At 47.0% G+C, this 20,407-nt stretch overlaps 1 protein-coding gene and 1 long non-coding RNA gene across 2 annotated transcripts in view; one reads left to right on the forward strand and one right to left on the reverse strand.

Annotated features, from left to right (window-relative positions):
* The window catches only part of LOC126018357 (uncharacterized), a 112,250-nt gene that overhangs the window by 57,688 nt on the left and 34,155 nt on the right, over positions 1–20,407 (forward strand). The window lies entirely within an intron of this gene.
* Positions 1–20,407, reverse strand: part of SLCO2B1 (solute carrier organic anion transporter family member 2B1) — a 47,001-nt gene that overhangs the window by 22,627 nt on the left and 3,967 nt on the right. The window contains exons 2-7 of the mRNA XM_049780275.1: positions 10,967–11,097; positions 9,520–9,657; positions 7,814–7,976; positions 3,194–3,433; positions 2,930–3,028; positions 298–488 (exon numbers count right to left, since the gene is read on the reverse strand). Coding sequence (XP_049636232.1) covers positions 298–488; positions 2,930–3,028; positions 3,194–3,433; positions 7,814–7,976; positions 9,520–9,657; positions 10,967–11,097 — 962 coding nt within the window. The remainder of the gene's footprint in view (positions 1–297; positions 489–2,929; positions 3,029–3,193; positions 3,434–7,813; positions 7,977–9,519; positions 9,658–10,966; positions 11,098–20,407) is intronic.

The following is a 20,407-nucleotide window of genomic DNA, read 5'->3' on the forward strand; positions in this document are numbered from 1 at the left end:
TTCTATAGCTTATTGCTTTGCCTAGGCTGTTCCATACTTGAAATGTTCCTCTCCCTCCTGTGCATGCTTTCACACACGTTAAAGTTCAGCTCGTATCAAAGCCATCAGCCCCTCCCACCCATTCCCCTAGTGCACCTGTGGCTACAGACACAGCCTCCAGTGAAGCCTTTTTCCTGGAAGCCTTGCTACACAACTACTAGGGCCATGGGCTTCAATAGACTTGGGTCTCCATCTCTGCACTGTCGTGGCTGTATGGGGGCCTGGAGCCTGGAACAGGACAGGGCCCAGGGAACTTACATTGTTGATAGATGAGGAAGCTGTTGCCAAGACCCGTCTCCGGAAGCGGAGCTCATGCTTCTCCTTGGGCATCTCCCTGGGGAAGAAGAAGTAGGGGATGGCAGCCAGGGCCACCGCACTGGCAGCGATGAGGAAGCCCAGCCACCAGGCACCCACCCATCGAGGGTCCTTCGAGGTCAGGCTGATACCACCTGGAAGAGAAGACCAGGGCACATGAGGGGCAGGAGGGGTCATCTCTCCTCAGCCACCCTCTGGGATAGGTTCTGAGATGGAAGATGTTCTGGGCCAGATCTTAAGACACCTGGGTTCTTTGTGACCTTGCAACTTACAGCCTGTATGACCTTGAGCAAAGTCAAGCCCTTTCCTTTCTCTCTTTTCTCCTTTCTTCTCTCTCCTCTTTCTACCTCCTCTCTTTCCTCTTTCTACTTCTTTTCTCTCCTCTTCTATCTCTCTTCTACTTCTCTTTTCTCTCTCTCTGTCTCCCTTTCTCATGTCTTGTCACACCTGTAATGCTCAGGGATTACTCCTGGTTCGGTGCTTAGGGGTCAATCCTGTCAGTACTTAGAGAATCATATATGGTGCTGGGTATTTAACTGGGGTTAGTGTAAGTGAGGCAAGTGCCCTTGTTTTGTGTGTGTGTGTGTGTGTGTGTGTCTGTGTGTGTCTGTGTCTGTGTCTTTGTGTCTGTGTTTCAGCTACTAAAGGCAATGTTTGTAGTGGTAAAAGTCATGGACTTTGGCAAGGTCTTAATTTTATTCCTAGCAGGACCTTGGATAAGTCACTTTATCTCTATCCCTCAGCTTTGTTCTCTCTGAAATGCAGAAATACTTAATCCATAGGGTCATGGTGAACATTCTAGAAGTGAACCTATGCAAAACACCCCCACTCACTGTGTGATAATCTGGCATCTGCCTCTTTCCCTTCATTGTGATTGTTGTGTTTGATATCAGATTGTTTTTGTTAGGTGCATATTACTATGAGCGTGATGATGATTATTGCGTGCACATCCAAAACTAGCCTGACAGTTCTCAGGCTGACGATTCAAATAACCAAGGGAGGCTTAGCCAAAACATCTGGTCTCTCCCAAGATGAACTTAGTGCCCTGTAGTTCTTTGAGGGAAGGAGACCAGGTGATCTGTGCCTTCATAGAGTTCCTAGAGAATGATCAGGACTGGTCCATGCTAGAGGTCCCTCCGGGTTGGCATGCAGGACTTTTCCATCAAATCTGTTTCCCTTGGCTGAGTCTTGCCTTCGGGGATCACAGCACTCACAAACGCTTGATAAAATAGAAGTGTATAATGTCACCAAACCCTGAGTGGGGCTGGTTTCCAGGAGCTTGAGCCTGAGCACCCTTTTTCTGGGCAGGGGCCAAAGGAAAAATTAGCTCCCTTAAAGGGTATCCCCACTCCTGAAGAACTGCCTTTCTCTTTCTTTCTGGGCCACACCCAGCAGTGCTCAGAGTTTACTCCTGGCTCTGCACTCAGGGTTATTTCTTGAGTGTTCAGGGGAACACATGGGATGCTGAGGATCAAACCCAAGTCAGCTGCATACAAAGCAAGTACCCTTATCGCTCTGGCCCCTCAGCTGCCTTTCTTACCTGACACCTGTCCTGGGTCAGATTGGCAGCTCTGAGAAAGTGTGTCTCCCAATGCCTCTTCGCCTATTCTGGTCTATGCCTGCAGCCTCTTACCCACCTTCTTACCCACTTACCACTTACTTCTTACCACTTCTTACCCACTCTCTGACATCCCTGCAGAGCAGGGAAGATTCATAGTCTCCCTCAACGCCCAGGTGCACTCATGCACCAAGATGATGCCAGCAGAGCCAAGATATACCTTTTCCCAAGCTCCCAGCTTGCAGGCTCTTTTCCCTTAGCACAGGGGAGTTGCTCTCTGAATCCTACTCAGCTTCCAGTAGCTTTCTAGAAGGAAGGGAGGTGGGCATAATGGTGCACACGCAGATGAGAAGTGGAATGGTGTATGACTCTCCATCCCCACATGTGTCCCCTGAGGCCCCTAGGGCTTTGCAGGACACCAGTAAGTGAGGTAGGGCTTCTGTGTGAAAGGAACCAGAGGCATAGTTGTGGCTTCAGAGCTGCCTGGTATAACAGTATGTGGTTGGGACCACACAGTGATCTGTTTTAAAGGGATCTCTTGATCCCAAGGATGAAAATGCAGTAGGACCCCAGAATCCCTAACCCTCTTCCTGCATGCCTTCAGACCAAGCTTCATTTCATACTGGCCACTACTATCTTCTGCATGGTATCCTTGGCACTGACCCCAGGTGCTAAACAAGCCAAAAAAAAATGTCCCCCATTTCAGCTGAGACTCTTTCTAGAGATAGATAGGAATTGAGTACAACTTGAGCAGGGTTGATATGGGGTGGGGAAGCCAGGAACAGAGTAAGATGAAGACCAGAGAGAAGAGTGGGCCACAGTCATGCTACCTCGTCAAATGGCACACATAGGTCACTTCACTGACACTGAGTACAAATTTAAGAGGCCGGCGGGACCAAGAAGGGCTGAGGCCCAGAGAGACTAAAGAAACCTGTTCATGGTCTGTGGTACTGTTGATACCTGGCTCAGGGTCCCCTATGAGGGTCAGAGGGTCACAGGCACAGCTGTGTGGCTCACCTGGTGGCATACGGTCAATATCCACATATAGACGCAGCATGATGCCACCCAGCCCATAGGCCAGGCCTGGCCCCATCATGGTTATGGCAAACAGTATCCCTGCAACAGAAGCTTCGGTCACATCTCTGCACCGTTTCTCTCCACGAGTCAGTGTCCCCAGCCTCTCCCAGTCCCAGCCACCAGCCTCCCAGCCTGGGTCCACAGGATGTTCCTGCTGCTCCCACTGGCCTTCCACCCAGCTGCTCGAGAGTGGCCCATTCTTACCCAGATAGAGGGGCGAGTTGCTGTGGTGGGCAAAGTCATCGATATAAGAGATGCCGAAGGGCTGAATGGGCACCCCGCCCACGCCCAGCAGTGTCTGCGCTGCAAACATAATGGCCACAACTGTCAGGTGCTGCGTCCCAGCGCTGCTTGTGCAGCTGTTGTTGGAGTGGGCAGGTTCTGAAGCAGGGGCCGAGGTGGTGGGCAGGCACAGGGTGGCCTCGGAGTTCACTGAGGTGTTCTCTGAGAAGAAAAAAAAAAACAAAAACATGACTCTCACTGTCTACAAGGCTGAAGGGTACTTCTGCATGTTTGCATTTCTGTTGATGTTGCTTTTTTGAAGGGGGTTGTTTTGGGGCCACACTTGACAGTGCTCAGGGGTTACCTGGCTCTTCACTCAGGAATCACTCCTGGCAGTGCTCAGGGCACCATAAAAGATGCCAGGGATTGAAAAAGCCCTCAATTTTTATTTAAGGATTCACATTTAGGGGCCGGAGAGATAGCATGGAGGTAAAGTGTTTGCCTTGCATGCAGAAGGTTGGTGGTTCGAATCCCGGCATCCCATATGGTCCCCTGAGCCTGCCAGGAGTGATTTCTGAGCATAGAGCCAGGAGTAACCTCTGAGCACTGCCTAGTGTGATTCCCTCCCCCCACCAAAAAAATCACCAAAAAAATTCACATTTAGATGTGAAGTCTACTCCCATTTCTGTCTGGGGGGACCATGCGGTGCTGGAGATTAAAGCAGGATCCCCACATGTAGTCCCCTCCTCATACCATGTAATACACTCCCCAGTTCTTGGTTACAGATGCTTTTCCAAGGTCTGTGTAAGTAAATTCTCTGATGCCTCTTTCCATACCTCCCCCACAAATGCAGGGCCTGGTTCTCTCAGGTTCCTGTTTCTCAGACCCCTGAAGGGGTAGATCAAAATAAAATTCAAGCATGCTGGTTTCAAATTCACGCTTTGAAAGTCCCCAAGTTTCCCCACCAAGTAGATATATGGGGAAGAGCTAAGGGCTAGTAGGGGGTCGAGGAATCATAGGTAGTAGAGTCTGTACTCAGCCAAGAAGAAGTAACATGATTTCAAAGGGGGAGAGCAGGGAGGCAGTTCCACGGAGAGGCACTGCCTGTGCAAAACCGAGATGTAGGGAACTCAGCTCACAGTGGTGGTGGTGGTGGGGCAGGCCAGGGTAGAAAGGGCAGTGCGGGAGCAGTTGATTCTTATTTCTGGGCTGTTCAGTGTCAGTTCAAAGCACAAAGGCAGAGTGTAGAAAAGGGAGGTGAGGTAGTGTGTGTGGGAAGAGTCAGGCCACGGGTGTTTCTACTTTAGTTCCAGATATTTATTTGCTAAAGTCATCAATGTTTGGTGAGCAAACTCCAGGAACTCCTAGTTCTATTATTATCCTAAATGGGGGTGTGGAAATATCTGGTCCCAGAGCCTCTGCTCTATTTTTGACTTTCTGAGGCAGATGGCACCTCCTCAGGCCTGAAAAAAGTCATGGGACCCAGGTCAAGGTCCAGACCTTCCATTCACACTGCCTGGACTGACTTCAGTGAGAATGACAGACCACAGCCTCTGTGTTTGCTGCCCCTCCTCTCAGTCAAACCAAATGACTCACTGGGTTGTGCTAAGGTCCTGAGTGTGACATGGCCCCAGACCCTGAGTGGGGGCTTCTCTTTAGTTTCTCCGCTTCTCTCAGCGAATAATGATGCATCAGCCTTGTTAGTTGGTCAACATGAGAATGTGAAAAGTGTTTCGCAGTGTATCTGCTAGTCTTGAAGTTACCATTACCAGACCTGATTCTACCTCTGTGGTACCAGGGCCTACATCAGTGCAAATGGAAGACAAATGTTGGATGAGAAAAGGAAGCATGAAGAACCAGGTATACCAGCAGTTTATTTGTGGAGAGTACAGTCCCCAGTTCCCTCAATGAACAGACATCTGGACAATGGCTCAGACAGGAGCAGGCTCTGCTTAGCCCTCCCTGCGTGCTGTGTGGCAGTGGGGTGAAGTGTGCATAAGTCATTGCTCACGATGAGCTCTGTCATAAATGAGCAAAGAAACCACTAAACAGCAACAAAGCTGGCACTGAGAGAGGAAAGGGGGGAGGCAGGAAGAGGGCTTTATGATGATAGGATGGTGATGGTACTTCATTCAGATGTACTGTGAAATCTGCATACACAGGGGCACCTGAAGCTGTACCCTAAACTTCTATTATGTGACTCTAAACTTATTCAAAATATAAAAAGTAACTTTCAAAAGTAAAAGTTAAACTTGATTTCTTAAGGTACCAGGGGTCCTAGAGTGATAGTATAGCAGATAAAGTGCTTGCCTCGCTTTGCATGTGCCCAAATTAGGTTAAAGCCCTGGCATCCCATATAGTTCCCTGAGTCTACCAGGAGTTATTTCTGCATGCAGAGCCAAGATTAAGCTCTGAGCATATCTGGGTATACCCCAAAATCAATAATAATAATAATAGTTATTATTATTGTTAGATGAGGGACCAGGGATGTAGTTCTGCAGTAGAATACACAGCTTTAAATCTTTTTGTTCTGTTTTATTTTTTCAGCCATTCCTAGGCTCTATGCTTAGGTATCACTCCTAGTGGGGCTCGGAGACCATATGGTGTATCAGAAATTTAATATAGCATCATGCAAGACAAATACCCTGACCACTGTACTATCTTTCTGGTCCTTACGTGTAAGACTACAGGTTATCCCTAGAACATACTGAAAAGAAAGTTAAAAAAGAAAAAAGGTCAAGACTCAGAAGTGGCCATTTTTCAACTGTGCAGCTTTCCATTCAAACCTCCTCATCTGTTGCTCTCACTTATTCTGTGCTCATACCCACTGTCCACCATTGCCCCTGCAGTTTCTTCCCTCCCAGATATCTACCTGCTCCCTACCCACAGCTATGTTGTCATCTTCTCCAGCTTCCTTAAACTTCCGTTTTCAGGGCTCTTCCAGCTCTCTCCTACCACAAACCAAGGACCTAAACTCTACCTGGGCAGAGTTACCCATATTCTCTTAACTTGTGCTTCCTGAGAGCTTCATGGGACTTATCATTTCTACTCTGTCTTTTTATTCCTGGTTCTGGCATGAATGGATTGTTCCAGGGTGAAAGCTGATGGGGGATGGTGGAGGAGGAGAAAAGAGGTTCCATGAGAGCTTTCTTTCCCCCAAGAAAATGTTCATGATGGGCCATGAGCTCTTTCCCAGGACTCCTTCAACCCCTGTCCACTCTCAAATGAAATGACATTCTCTTTTTGTCTTTTTTTCCCATTCCTAGACTGAAGCTGCTTGGAGACAAAGTCTGAATCCCTTGAGTGGCACAAAGTAGCAGCACTAAAGATTTTTTGGTATACTATAGGAATGGAAAGATGGATGAATGGATGGATGAATGATGGGTGAATGGGTGAGTGGATGGATATTGGATGGGTGGGCAGATAGATGAATGAGTGGATAGATGTATGGGTGGATGGATGGTTGAATGGGTAGATGGATGAATAATGATTTGTGAGTAGATAGGTAAATAGGTGGGTATATTGGTGAATTATAGGTGAATGATGGGTGGAAATGGATGATGGGTAGATGAGTTGGTAGAAAATAGGCAAGTGGGTAGGTGAGTGGAAAGGCAAATGGGTGGTTGAAAGAGGGAAGGAATAAAGTGAATATTCAGACTAGGGTGTAAACAAAATTCCACTGGGAAAAAGGTCTTCACTATTCTTTGATTTTTTGTTTTGTTTTATTTTTGGTCCACACCGGTTGACACTCAGGGGTTACTCCTGGCTAAGTGCTCAGACATCATTCCCGGCTTGGGGGGACCATATGAGATGCTGGGGGATCGAACCGCAGTCCTTCCTAGGCTAGCACTTGCAAAGCAAACACCTTACCTCTAGTGCCACTGCTCCAGTCCCTATTCTTTGATTTTTAATTCATTCACATAGTCATTGTTTCTTTCAACAGTATCTTGTATTAACAGCATAGTAGACACAAAGTGCTTAGAAAAGGTTTTGGCACATGGAAAGTCACATATGACCTTCTTACTAGAACTCCATAAACATTTCCTGAAGACTTAGTAGGTTTAAATCCCATATCACTCAAAAACCAGTGACAGGTGCCAGAGTGAAAGTATAGTGGGTAGGATGCTTGCTTTGCCTGTGGCTGTCCCTGGTTCAATCTCTGGCACTCTATATGGCCCCCAAACCCACCAGTAGTTATCCCTGAGTGCAGAGCCAGGAATAACTCCTGAGCACTGCCAGGTGTGACCCCAAAACAAACGAGCAGAAACAAAAATACCCAAACCAAATAAACAAAACAAACAGCCAAAAAAAAAACAAAAACAAAAACAAATGTCATACAAGCAGGACCTTAACTAGTGAGACCAGAGCTATTTTGTGTTCCTCCCAAACTGTCCTGTGCCCTACTCTCCAGGACCACTAGGACTAGAGGGGTGCAGTGGGAAGGGGAAGAAGAGCAGGTGATCTGAGAAGCTTGTCCCATCTTGGCCAACAAAGCTTGAGGCTGTTCCTTCCAACACACACACACACACACACACACACACACACACACACACACACACACACACACACACATTGTCTCCCTTGTGCCTCTCTTGTGCTTACCAGGGCTGGAGTGCTCATAGCGGTAGGGCTCTGAGATGAAATGGGGGAGGCTCATGAGTAGCCCTGCCAGGGCCACAAGGATAGCCCCACAGCCGATGAATCGGGGTCGATGCACCCGGCTGCCAAAATAGCTCACAAAGACGATCAGGGTTGTATTTCCCACCTGCAAAAAAGCCATGGGAACCTATTAAAGGGCAGTCAAGCTCGAGTCACTCCAGTCTTCTCTGTCTCCAACCTTGGTGTTCCCACCTGCAGACAAGCCAGTCATCTGCAGAAGACTCATCTGGGTCCCTCTTTTAAATACAGACCTGGGTTAATTGAAAGGGTACCCTCTACCCTAGCAGGGAAGAAAAGAGAAAGTAGTGGACAACACTGAACATTCATTTGGATTTGGTTGGGTTGGACCTCATCTTAGAATACTCAGAGGAAGTTTGTAACTTCAGAGACACCCCCAAGTAAATGAAACTAAGTCTAAAGTCAAGAGGACCATGGCTTAAAATTTAACTACTATTTTGTATGTTTTGAGGACAAGCTTGTTGATGCTTGGGGGTGACTCCTGGCTTGGTTGCTCCTAGTGTTGTTCAGGGGATCATGTGATATAGTGCTGGGGTTGGAAAACTTCACCCTACAAAGCACATGCTCAATGTTTGAGTCCCAAAGCTTGGAATTTTGAGCCTTAGAATAAAAGAGCCCTGAAGGGGTTGGAGAGATAGTACAGCACTTGCCCTGTATGCAGCTAAGTTGGGTTTGATTCTCAGCACCCCAGATGGTAGTTGAACCCTGTCAAGATTGACCCCTAAATATAGAGCTAGCAGTAAACCTTAAGAAATTCTAGGTGTGGGGCCGGAGAGATAGCATGGAGGTAAGGCATTTGCCTTGCAGTGATTTCTGAGTGTAGAGCCAGGATTAATCCCTGAGCACTGCTGGGTGTGACCCAAAAACAAAACAAAACAAAAACAAAAAAGAAATTCTAGGTGTGGCCACAAAACCAAATAAAAAAGTGGGTGTTGGGTGATGATTTTTGAGCTTGCAGGCAGGGCAAGGAACCTGGAACAGAAGCTTTCTCAATTGCTAGGGTATGCAACCACACCCTGCTAGCTTGGTGGGGCCATACTTTGCAGCCCTTGGGTTCCCAGTGGCAGAAATGTGTGAGGGGTGAGGTGGGGTGGGAACTGATTTGGGGAAGGACAGTCACTGCCTCTTATTGCTGGGACATAGATCCCAATAGCAAAGGCATAGATTTCTGGGGTGGACACTCGTGGGGAGGGGCACAGATGGGCTTACAATCATCCAAAGTTTTTGCCCACCCCTGTTGCTTGGCTGGCAGCCCCCAAGCAGAGGACTGTTGGTCCTGGGCAGTTCTGAGCATGACTGTGCCATGGTGCTAGAAAGTTCTACCTTTGATCTAATTTGAGCATCTCACTATTATTAAAATGATTTCCTCCTATTATGTTTTGGAACAGGTGCCTGATGATGGCAAAGGACCCAAAGGCGAGGAACAATCACTGAGGGCAGTGGCAAGCTCTGAAATGTCCTAGAATCCCACAAGCTTTCCATAGTATAACACATCCAGTGCTCTAAATGTGGCAAGGTGGGATGTTTTTTTTGTGAAGCCTTGTCCCAACATCTGGCCAGTATGTTTCAGGACCAGGACATTCTTGAAGGGATTGTTCCAGAGGAAGCAGCTGGAATGGGGTCACCTGTACCTCATTGAAGGCAGCCAGCAGCCCTGAGGTCTGGCTGGAGAGGCCAAAGCGCTTCTCCACAGTAGAGATGGAGCTCTTGAGGTAGCCTGAGATCATGAGTTGGGCCAGCTGCAGCAGGCTGTGACACAGGAGGAAGAACTGCAGGAGCCCCGTAATGGCAGAGCGAGAAGGAAGAGGCAGCCAGAGTCAGGTGATGAGAGACAAAGAAATGGAGTTGGAGTGAAGAATGGGGAACAGTCAAAAGAGACAGTAGGGAGAGGCCAGAGAAGAGACAGGGGCAGCAGTGAGGGAGTGGAGAGGTGAGAGGGAGAGATAGAAGTAGTGAGAGAGGGAGAAATAGAGACAGGAAGAGGAGGGGGAGAGGGAGGGAGAGGGAGAGGAAGGAGGAAAGGGAGAGAGAAGGAGGGAAAGAGAAAGAGAGGGAGTGAGAAATGAAGATAGAGGGAGAGAGAATAAGACAAGAGGGTGAGAGTAAGAGAGAAAAAGAGAGAAAGGTGAGAGAAGAGAGAGGGAGGGAGGGAGAGAGAAGAGTTGGAAAGAGTTAGTTTTAGACCACAACTTTCCACACAATTTAAGATCAGCAAAGCTGCCTTGGGCAACCGTGGGGGAGCCCCTGAGACCTGCCTGATTTTGAGGAGAGTATTCTCAGGTATGAACAGTAGAATCTACTCTGGTCTCTGAGCTAGCACCCTGGGCTGGGCTCCACTTCCTCCCCTTCCAATACCTGGGCCCGTCCTCCCTCAAGCAATTCTAGATCTCCTTCACTTCATCCAGCCCTACCCTGCTCCCCTCAAGAGCTGGCAAAATGATTCAGAGAAAAATCATTTGGATCCAACCATTGAAAATAGAGATCTGGGGCCAGAGTAATAGTACAATAGGTAGGACATTTGTTCTGCATATGACTAATCTGGGTTTAATTTCTGGGATTCTATATGGTCCCTAGAGCCCACCATAAATAAGTCCTGAATGCAGAGCCAGGAGTAAACTTTAAGTACCAGGTATGGCCCAAAGACAAAAATATAACAGTAAAAGAAGGAGGAGGCATGTGTGCCAGACCGGAACAATTTTTCTGAGTTCAGGTTAGGACAATGGCTCTAATTCCAGGGGTTCCTGTGAGAACTAGGTAAGAGTATGCAACAATAACTATAGGGTGCCTGGGAGAGTAGAGGATTGGGGGGGGGGGGGGCGCAGAGCCAGAGCATCCTGATACCCATAGGTCAAGATTCATAGGCCAGTGGGGAGTAAGGAGACATCCCCATGGCCCTGAGCAGTCTTTCTTCCTCGTGAAAGGAGAACATGCCCTCAGAACATTGGATTCTTGCCTCCTGCTCACGGGCACCCTTTCTTCACAGGACTCACTCTTTTCATAGTACTCAGCTCTGAGAAAGGCCAGAGTCCTGGGCCCACCCTTCTGCACAGCCCTGCCTGTGCCCAACCTCAGTGGTACCTTGATGTTGTGGAAAAGGCTCAACCGTGAATCCTGAGGGTCAGGGCTGGCCCTGCATCCAAGTGTGTCTCCTGCCCCCAGCACAGCCTTGGTATTCTGGTCTGACATCTGAGGCTCCTCGCCGACTGGCCCTGCAGGGTGGACAGTAGAGATAAGAGAAGAGGAAGCTCAGAGAAACACCCTCTTAGGTAACTCAAGGCATTTCAGGAAAGGGCCTGGTTGGAGGCTGAGCATCTGGGGGTTGAGTACCAGCATCCTGTAAGATGCCAGGGCACTGAGGAAGGGTCCCTGTTAACCTGCCTGTTTCACCTAGTCATTCTGTGACAGCATGCACTATGGAAGCTGTTGCCCCACACCAACAACTGCCAACTTGGAGTAGCAGTTCTCTAAGAGAGACAGATGGCCTGAGCCCCCCCCCCCCCAGGACCTTTAGTTGTGGCATAAAGGGGCTCCTGAAGGCTGTCTAATTAGTCAATGGTCCATAGTCATCCACAAGGACTTCACTGCTTGTCATCCTTGAGATAACCAATCTAATCCCCAGAACATACCAAACCAGGATGCCAGTGGGTGCAAAAACGGCCAGCAGAGGTTATTTATTCCATGTTAATGCCACCTCTTCAACAGTCTGAGACACCCCCCCCCCTTCAGAGCCTCTTTAGAGAGGTTGTTGCAAGTCTATCCTGATGTTTAATCTCAGTGGGAAGTCTGGAAGTTTAGCTCTGGAGGACAAAGTACCTCCACTTGAGATGGAAACCACCTGCAGTGTCCCAGCAGTCCAACTCCTTGACCTTCCTGCCCTCCTGGAGTCCCAGTTCCTGGGGAAGTCTCCCCCATTGTTTAGTGAATCTCTTAAGTCTGCCCTGGAGTTTCCCCCCATTCAAAAAGCTCCCTCTGGAGCCTGAAAACTGACTTAATGACTCCCTTGACCCCAAAGGACTCCAACTCTATCTCTAGATTGAAAAGCAGTTGAAGAATTGGTGCCGAACAAGAGAAAGGTTGATGCTTCTTGCATGAGGAATCTGGGAGTCTAGGGACTTTTTAAAAATCTAGACACTCATGGCATAAAATTCATCCTATTGATGCCAGGGGCAATTTCTGAGCATAGAGCCAGGAGTAACCCCTGAGTACTGCCGGTGTGACCCAAAAACCAAAAAAAAAAAATATTTAAGAGGCCAGAGAGATAGCCTGGAGGTAAGGTGTTTGCCTTGCATGCAGAAGGATGGTGTTTTGAATCCCAGCATCCCATATGGTCCCCTGTGCCTGCCAGGGGCGATTTCTGAGCATATAGCCAGGAGTAACCCCTGAATACTGCCGGGTGTGATTCAAAAACCAAAAAAAAATTTTTTTTAATTCATCCTTTTGAAAATTACAGTTCAGTGTGTGTGTGTGTGTGTGTGTGTGTGTGTGTGTGTGTGTGTGTGTGTGTGTGTGTGTGTGTGGTCAAAGGTTGTACCCTATCACCATGATTTAATAGGTAATTTTCTTTGGGGATGGTGTTGGGCCACACCTGGCATCGCTCAGGGGTTACTCCTAGCTCTGTGCTCAGAAATCACTTCTCACTCAGGGAACCATATGGAATGCTGGGGATCAAACCTGCATCTGTCCTGGGTCAGCTCTGTGCAAGGCAAATGCCCTACCACTGTGCTACCACTCTGCCCCCAATCCTAGGTAATTTTTTTTACCCTCAGGAGAAACCCCATGCACATTAGCAGTCCCTTCCCTACTACCCCTCCCCAAGATCCTGGCACCTACTCATCAACTTTTGGGCTCTCTGGTTCTGCTTTTGCTGGATGAAGGAGATGGTCAGAGGGGCCTTTGGCAGCACATTTCACGAAGTCATTAACACCAATAAATGTTTGGAGAGACAAGATCTATTCTGAAAAGAGCCAGCCTGCTGCCAGCTGGGAATGAAACTCTATTCTGCCTGGAATTGGGCAACCACGATGCCTTGATAAGGCTGATCGAGTGAAGAAATCTCTAGTACTAACAGTCCTGTCACAGGCAACAATCCTTACTTAGTCCAAATGGAGGCAGCCTGAGAAGCCCTGTATAATCAGTTTCCTAAAGCAGTTTGCAGATCTCTTGAAGGATGTAAAATTTCTTTTGTTTTCAGGGCTTGCTCTTCTCTCTTAAGAAGTCCACACTCTACTTGGAATTGGTAAATAAAATACCTTCTCTTTATAAACCCATGTTGCTTCCCTCTCTGTCTTCTCCTAAATTCATTTCTGTAATAAAGGACAAGAACATAGATGGGGGCAAGGACTGACATTTCCCTTCCCTGTGAAGAACATAAGTTTGCCTCAGTCTAAAAACTTTTGCTCCCTAAATCTAGACAATAGGGACCAGGCACCATGCTGTGTAGCCCAAGTGGGTCTCAGGTGCAACTTGATAGCTGCCTTAGCAAGCCTGCCAGGATGTGAGTGCCCATACTGTGCATGAGATCTTACAGACTGCAGCAGTCTGACCTCTCTGGACACACACCACAGGGAAAGCATCTATATTTCCATATAAATTCTTAAAAGAGGAATTCTATAAAATGTGGACTTTTGCATCTGACTTCTTTCAATAGGCATAATGGTAGTTTGTATATTTGTTCTGGATGTTGAACATGCAAGGAGAGTGCTTTAATGTGGAGCTACGTCCCTGGTCTCTTAGAACCCTTAAAATGATGTTAGTAAATTCATACACATGGTATCAGGTAATAGAAAATTAGAAGTTAATTTATTTTTATGGATAAATAATACCCTATAAATGTATAGATTCATTGCATTGTGTTTGTTGACAGGCATTTGAGTTGTTCATGGCAATATGAACATTCATTCATGTATTCTGTGTCCTCCATTCTAGGCTCTCTATTTGCAACTTTTTTGAGGAGCTGCAAAACTGTTTTCAGAGGTTACTAACTATACCAATTGGGGACAAAGGGGGTCAGTCTCCCAAGTTGTGTACTATTACACACCTGTCAGTAATATTGCAGTTTCCCAAATTTTGGCTAACACTAGTTTTTGATTATAGTCATCCTGGAGAATGCCAAGTTAGATTTTCATGTGGTTTTGATTTGCATTTCCCCAATGACCAATGATGTTGAGCATGTTTATATGTGCTTATTGGGCATTTGTATATCTTATTTGGAAAAAAAAATACCCAACCTGTTCAAATAACCAAGGTAGTTGAGGAAATGGAAATGCGTATAACTAGGGAGGAGTCCCTTTTGGGGGCATAAACACTCAGAGGAAATTAAGAGATTTTTAAACAAAAGTGACACCTGGTAGGGAGAGATAAGGGGTTGGCTGAGTAAAGTCAAGTTGGGGTGGGTGTATGACTCTGTGGAGACCACTTTGAAGAAGAGGAAGTGAAAGGTTCAAAGCAACTTGCCTATAGGAGACTGTGGGCTATTACTGAGCCCTGGTCTCACTCACAGCTGAGATTAGTCATGTGATTTTCATCTTCACATAAACACATTTGCATGTGAACCCTGTCCAGAACTCTATGCCTGGGGCCACTCTTTGTTTCTACTCCTGACCAGGATAGCTAGGCCAGAGAACAGAACTGGATTTACTGGCTAACATTTTATTGGCTAACATTGGATTAGAGCCCAGGTATCAATCTTCACTTGACTCCATGTTCCCACAGCTCTGACAGAGGGAAGAACAGCTTTCTGTTTCAGCCCCACAGAACCCTGCCATGCCACTTGGAAGCAGCAGAGTTTGTGTAGCAGGGGGCTGACCTGCCAGATGAAGGGGCAGGGTCTTTGGCTGGGGAGGCAGAAAACAGCTTTGAGAGAAACTCAGGGATGGGTGAGGAAGAGTGGCAGAAGATTAGTGAACCCTCTCAGAAGCTCCTGCCTGCTAAGTCAGACTATGCTCAAAAGTATATCCAACTTGAGCCCCTAGGCCTGATCCTGTGCATACTTCAAGCTCTACCTGCCCCAAGAATGGTTTCCCTGCTCTCTCTTCTCTCCTGACTCAGAGTGGCACCTGCAGCCTTTCTGGTAGTCTAATATTCCTTTGAGGGGCACTGAAAATATTCAGACTAGTAGCCTCAGGTGCCACTAGGAGAACTTGGGAACTTCAAGTCTTCCTGAAGTCTTTTCCACCTTGTCTCTCAAGACTTAGATCTTACTTAGATTTTTTGACTAATTTATATGCTAATTAATTTTTTGTTTAATTTTGGTTTCTGGACCACATCCAGCAATGCTCAGGGGTTACTTTTGGCTCTGGGCTCAGGAGATCCTATGGGATGGGTCTCACAGAAGTACAGCTTGCCTTTGCACCACACCTTACCTCCAGATCCTTACCTCTCAAGATACAACTGATCTAAGCTTCTGGGAGAGAGAAAGCCCATTGAAAGGCTCTGGGTAAGAGAGGAAAACAGTGGGTCAGCATGTGTATTGGCCTATATCCCCACCCCACACCATCCACCCTGAGCTCTTCCAGTGGCTGTGGATGCTACTAAAGGCCTGGCAGCAAACAGTGTTGTGAGGCAGAAAACTTTGGGGCTCCAACTCCTTCACAGATGTGCAACTTAGACCTGATCCCTCATCCTCTGTTCCCTCACCTTTGGTCTTTGGAAAGGTCTCTGACATCACATGTTTGATGCTAAGCCAGGTCCAGTAGGGGATGAAGGGAAAGAAAAACTTCTAGGCCTTTGGAAGATTCCCAAAGGCTGCGCTGTAGCCCAGAAAAGGTTGCTATTGATTGTGTGTCTCAGAACTTTGCAAGGAGCAGATGCATGCCCCAAGGATTTGTTAGAGCATTGATGCCAGGATGACTAGAGACAGGATTCCCTCTCCCCTTCATCTAGTTAACAGTTTTTATTATCACTTCTGTAATCTTCAATTCTGGTCTGGGAGTACAATGGTTTGGGGGAGACAAAATTTCACATCTTCTCAGTTATGAATAAACCTGGTCTTCACACTGATCCGTGCCTCCTTAGTGACAGTACTGACCCCCTGAGGACACAACTCCCTCACAAGGCAGCTCCTGAGGCCTTCTTGTCCTTTCCTGGATAGACACAGAGGCCTTTCTCCTTTCCTTATGAGTCAACCAGCTGGGAGATAGCTAGAGGACCCACTGGACCAGGCCAGAGGGTCTGTGAGAATGAGGGGCAAATCTCAGGTAACAATCCCAGACCCTTTCTTTCTTAGGTGGGCAGCCATGTTGGGAAGCCATGTTGAGGGTCAAATTCTCAGTCCAGAGATAGTAGACCAGGCTGTGTGTCTGCCTTTCATTTACATGTGGGCTATGCATACATGAATACCCATATCCTCCTGACCAAGTGGCTGGTTCCTCTGACTTTCAGGAAAGTTCTCAATTGCTAGGTCAGTCTTCAGAGGGAAGAGTTTGAGGGTCTATTCCTCACTGCAGCTGAAACGAACTGTGGTGGGGTAGGGTTTCAGGCACATCCTTTCTCCTTTTCTTCTCCTTTTTTTTTTTTTTTTTGTTACTTATGGTACTATGTCAAGCAGTGCTTGGGGGCTAGCAGAGCAATAGCCATCAGTGCTCAGGGACCACGAGTGCAGAGATCAAACTAAGGGCTTCACACATACAAGCAATGTGCTCAACTATTTGAAACCCTGATTGACCTCTTCTGATAATCTTTGAGTATCTCTGAGGTCACCAAAACCCATTTCCTTCCTTCAGAACCCATACCTGACTCCCCTAGATAAATATCATGGCTTTGTGCTCTCTCTCTCTTTCTCTCTCTCTCTCTGTATCTTTCCAATTGCCCTGTTCTGAATCCCATCTGCTGTCATAATCACACTGATAATGTCTCTTTTCCCTCATCCACAAAGCATGGGTAAAAATGCCCAACTTCCCAGTAGAGAAAGTATAGAGAGCCATATCCCTTCTCTTGCCTGACCCTCACCCCACCCTACCACACATAGTTAGTCTCTTTTTTGGGAGGAGGGGGATGTTGGACTACATCTGGCAGTATTCAGAAAATACTCTGGGTTCTGCACTCAGATATCACTCCTGGTGGTCTCAGGGACCATATGAGATGTTGGGGATCAAACCCAGTTTGGAGTTTGGCTGCTTGCAAGACAAGCACCCTACCCATTGTACCGCTGCTCTGGCACCAACACATTCAGTCTTGACACTCAGAGCTTAAGATCATGCCTTACAATCTGTGTTAACTTGAATTTACTATTCTGTGCTTTCACTAGACATTTCCTTCTGAATTATCTCAGAAGAACCAGCCTAAGCGAATGACCTGAGTGTTCACTGTAGAACTGCCTGAAGTGATGGATACTTCCAGAAAGATCGTCAGCAGAACATGTACCCTCAGATTCTCTGCTTCTCTACCCACAAATCCTTACCTTCCTGTTTTCACCAACAAACCCTGGACTGTGGCCTGTCTTGAGTCTTACCCAATCCTAGCCAGACTCCCTCCCCTGTTGCCTTTGTTGAACTGAAAGACTGGCCCTCAGATAAACAAATTCTCAATAAATATTGACTTTTCCTCTTTCTTACTTTGAGACCTTGCCAAAACTTGAGATAACAGGCGCAACAAGACCAAAAATAAACTTTGTTTTGTTAGTAGGTTTGTCAATAACTTGGAAGAAGCTGCCACCAATCCTGTCAGCCTTCTTTTTTTTTTTTTTAATCAGCTCTTTGTCCTGTCATCTGCCTTCATGCTAGTTTTGCTTCTTGGAGAACCTGAGAATTTAGGGCAAGTTCAACAAGCAAGCTGGGGAAAAGGGATGCTGGGGGCGATGCTCTTTACATTGGCTGTCTTAGGCTTTTGTGAGAGCAATCTCCCCCAGCATCAGACAGACCTTGGCCAAAAAGTGTTGCCTTGATGTGAGGAACCAAGGACAATAGTAGCATGTGATGTGGGAAATCTAGGCCTTTGAGCTCTGGAAGACCCTAGTAGTTGAGGAGACTCTGCTCTTCTCAGTCCTTTGCCCCTATTTTCTATCCAGAGGAGTGGTCTTTCCTCTACTAGTTCGTGTCCTTTCCTCTAAGGGGAGAGACCATTATGCCGCCAGTTTATTTTTATGACTTAGAAGAATGTCATTAGGAATATCATCCAGGTGTGGGTTTCTCAATAAGACTTTCTAAGAAACCCATCTTTCTCCTCCCTATTGGGTGAAAATTTCCCCTTTCTTTCCTCTGTCTCCCAACCCTTCATACAAAGTAGAAACCCTGGTTTTTTTCTATTTTATTTCAGAATTTATAGTCATGTTCTACATTCTGCATATAAATGGCATTACATTTTAGCTTTTTTCCTATGACTGAATCTGCAGCTAATTGGATCATTTGCCCAGCCTCAGTGGAATCCAAATGGGGTGTGGAGGTCTTTCCATGTTTCTCACATCTATTGACACAGTGAGTTCCCTGAGCATACCCACCCATTCTCAAAGCACCCCCGTATAGCTAGCTGCAGAGAGGTCCTGATGCCGGTGAGAAAACAAGGGAATGGAGAAGGAAAGGTTCCTAAAGACAGATAATTAATCAGTTAATCCAGACTTGTCTGATCCTGAATTGACAGGCACTAAAAGTTAGCACCTGCAATGATGGTCTTAGAACAAATGCAAAAACAATGTCCTTATTCTGGCAGACTCAAAGATGTGAGTCTATGAGGACATAGACATTCTGCTAATCTCATTGATTTTGGAAGGCCATGCCTGAAGTACTCAGGGCTTACCCCTAGCTCTGTGCTTGGAATCACTTCTGGCAGGGCTGGAGAACCATATGTGGTGTTGTGGATCAAACCCGTCAGATGTGAGTAAAACAAGTGCCCTACACAAGACAAATACCCTATACTATCTCTACTCCTCTCCCTAGTGTTTCTTCAGCAGATCATTAACACCTTTCTACAGGCCTAAAGGACACTCCTGGAGCCTGGCCGGAAAGGCAGAAAAAGTGAGAGGGACACATGGCTCCTTGGCCAGGGTATTTGACCCTGGCAGAGACCAGGAATCATAACCAAGTCCCAGAATTTGTCTTCAGAAGAGATAGGCTGAGAAAATTTCAGGCGTAATTCATCTCCTCAGGAGGAATGAGGATGCCTGGGGGCAGCCATATCTCTCTATGTATCTCTCATGTACAGTCTCTCACACGAAGAGCAGAGCTAGGCTCACCCCAGCTACTGGGCTGTAGGTAGCAGGAACCATCCAAGGCTACTGTAGATGGAACACATGCCTCTCTAGCTTCATGAGGGCCCATAGCTTCTTGGCCTTTCTCAATACTGTAATGTCTCACAGGGTCACACTGGTGACTCGTCCCCACAGTCTCCAGGGAGTTTCCTTTAGACTTGCTGACCAGGCTCAACGACAAGCTCTGCTCCATGTATGGGAGACTTATCCCACAATTCTAGACACCATATTTTGGGTCCCTCTCCAACTCCTCTGTTCACCACTCTTAGCTGTCTGTTGTCCTCTCTTTCTGTTCTGTCTCCAACAGTCTGTATTTTAGGGTCTTATTCTTTCTGAAGAATTTGTCTAAGCCAGAGGACAGTGCTTTGGCCCAGCCATCACAGAGTCTTAGCCAAGGCCCATTGAAGAAGCAAGGAGAGAAGGGAAGGCAGAAGACCTTCGCACCCCACACCCACAGCTTGAGCAATGTGAGGTGAGGGATGCCTCCTAAAGGTGTTCACTCCACTAAGGAAATTTCAGATTAAAAAAAAGCAAAAAACTCAAGATCATTGTTGGTTTGTCAAAAGATTAGCTTATGTGGCAATAGTGGGTCCACATTCCTGAGCAGTAACACTCAGCTGACTCACAAACTGACCTGCCTGAGGCAATCTTCCCTCCTATAGGCCTTTGTCACTGACCCATGTCACCTGGTCATGGGAAGGATCTGAGGCTGGGCTACTTGAAGGTGAGGGAACAGGACTATACCTGACCATGTCTTGTCTGTGCTCAAACAGCAGGTGGCCAGAGCTAGTATCCACTGACTTTGGAATAAGAATGAAGATGTGTCCCCACTCCTATTAATAATGTCCCAAATCTAGCTGCTGGGGACCCCAGGGGAAATGGCCAAGTAGTCCCCACCTGTGTGTGTGTGTGTGTGTGTGTGTGTGTGTGTGTGTGTGCATGCACATTCACTAAACTCTTAGTACAAGCTCACAAGGACATGTACTTTGTGCTGACTGATATGATAGGAACATCCGACTAAAAATAGCAGACAGGTTCTCATCTGGGTGGGCAGGTTCTAGAAGGCTTCTTGGAGGAAGGAACACCAGGTAGAGGAATAGAATATGCAGTTTTATTCAGAAACAATTTTCCTGGCCAGACAGAGGAGCTGGACTACAGGTGGTAGTTTGAGGCACGAGGCACCAGGGTGAGGGTTGATGTGGCCTCCTCTAAACTGTAGGGGAGGGAGAGAGAGAAAGTCAGGCTGCTTCTGAGCACAGGGAGATAACAAGAGAGTGGGAGCAGAGTAATGAGGTGAATGCTAAGGAGGACCCAGGGACATCAGAATGGGGGCAGGAAGG

Source organism: Suncus etruscus, chromosome 9 (assembly GCF_024139225.1).
Source record: "Suncus etruscus isolate mSunEtr1 chromosome 9, mSunEtr1.pri.cur, whole genome shotgun sequence".
Taxonomy (NCBI): domain Eukaryota; kingdom Metazoa; phylum Chordata; class Mammalia; order Eulipotyphla; family Soricidae; genus Suncus; species Suncus etruscus.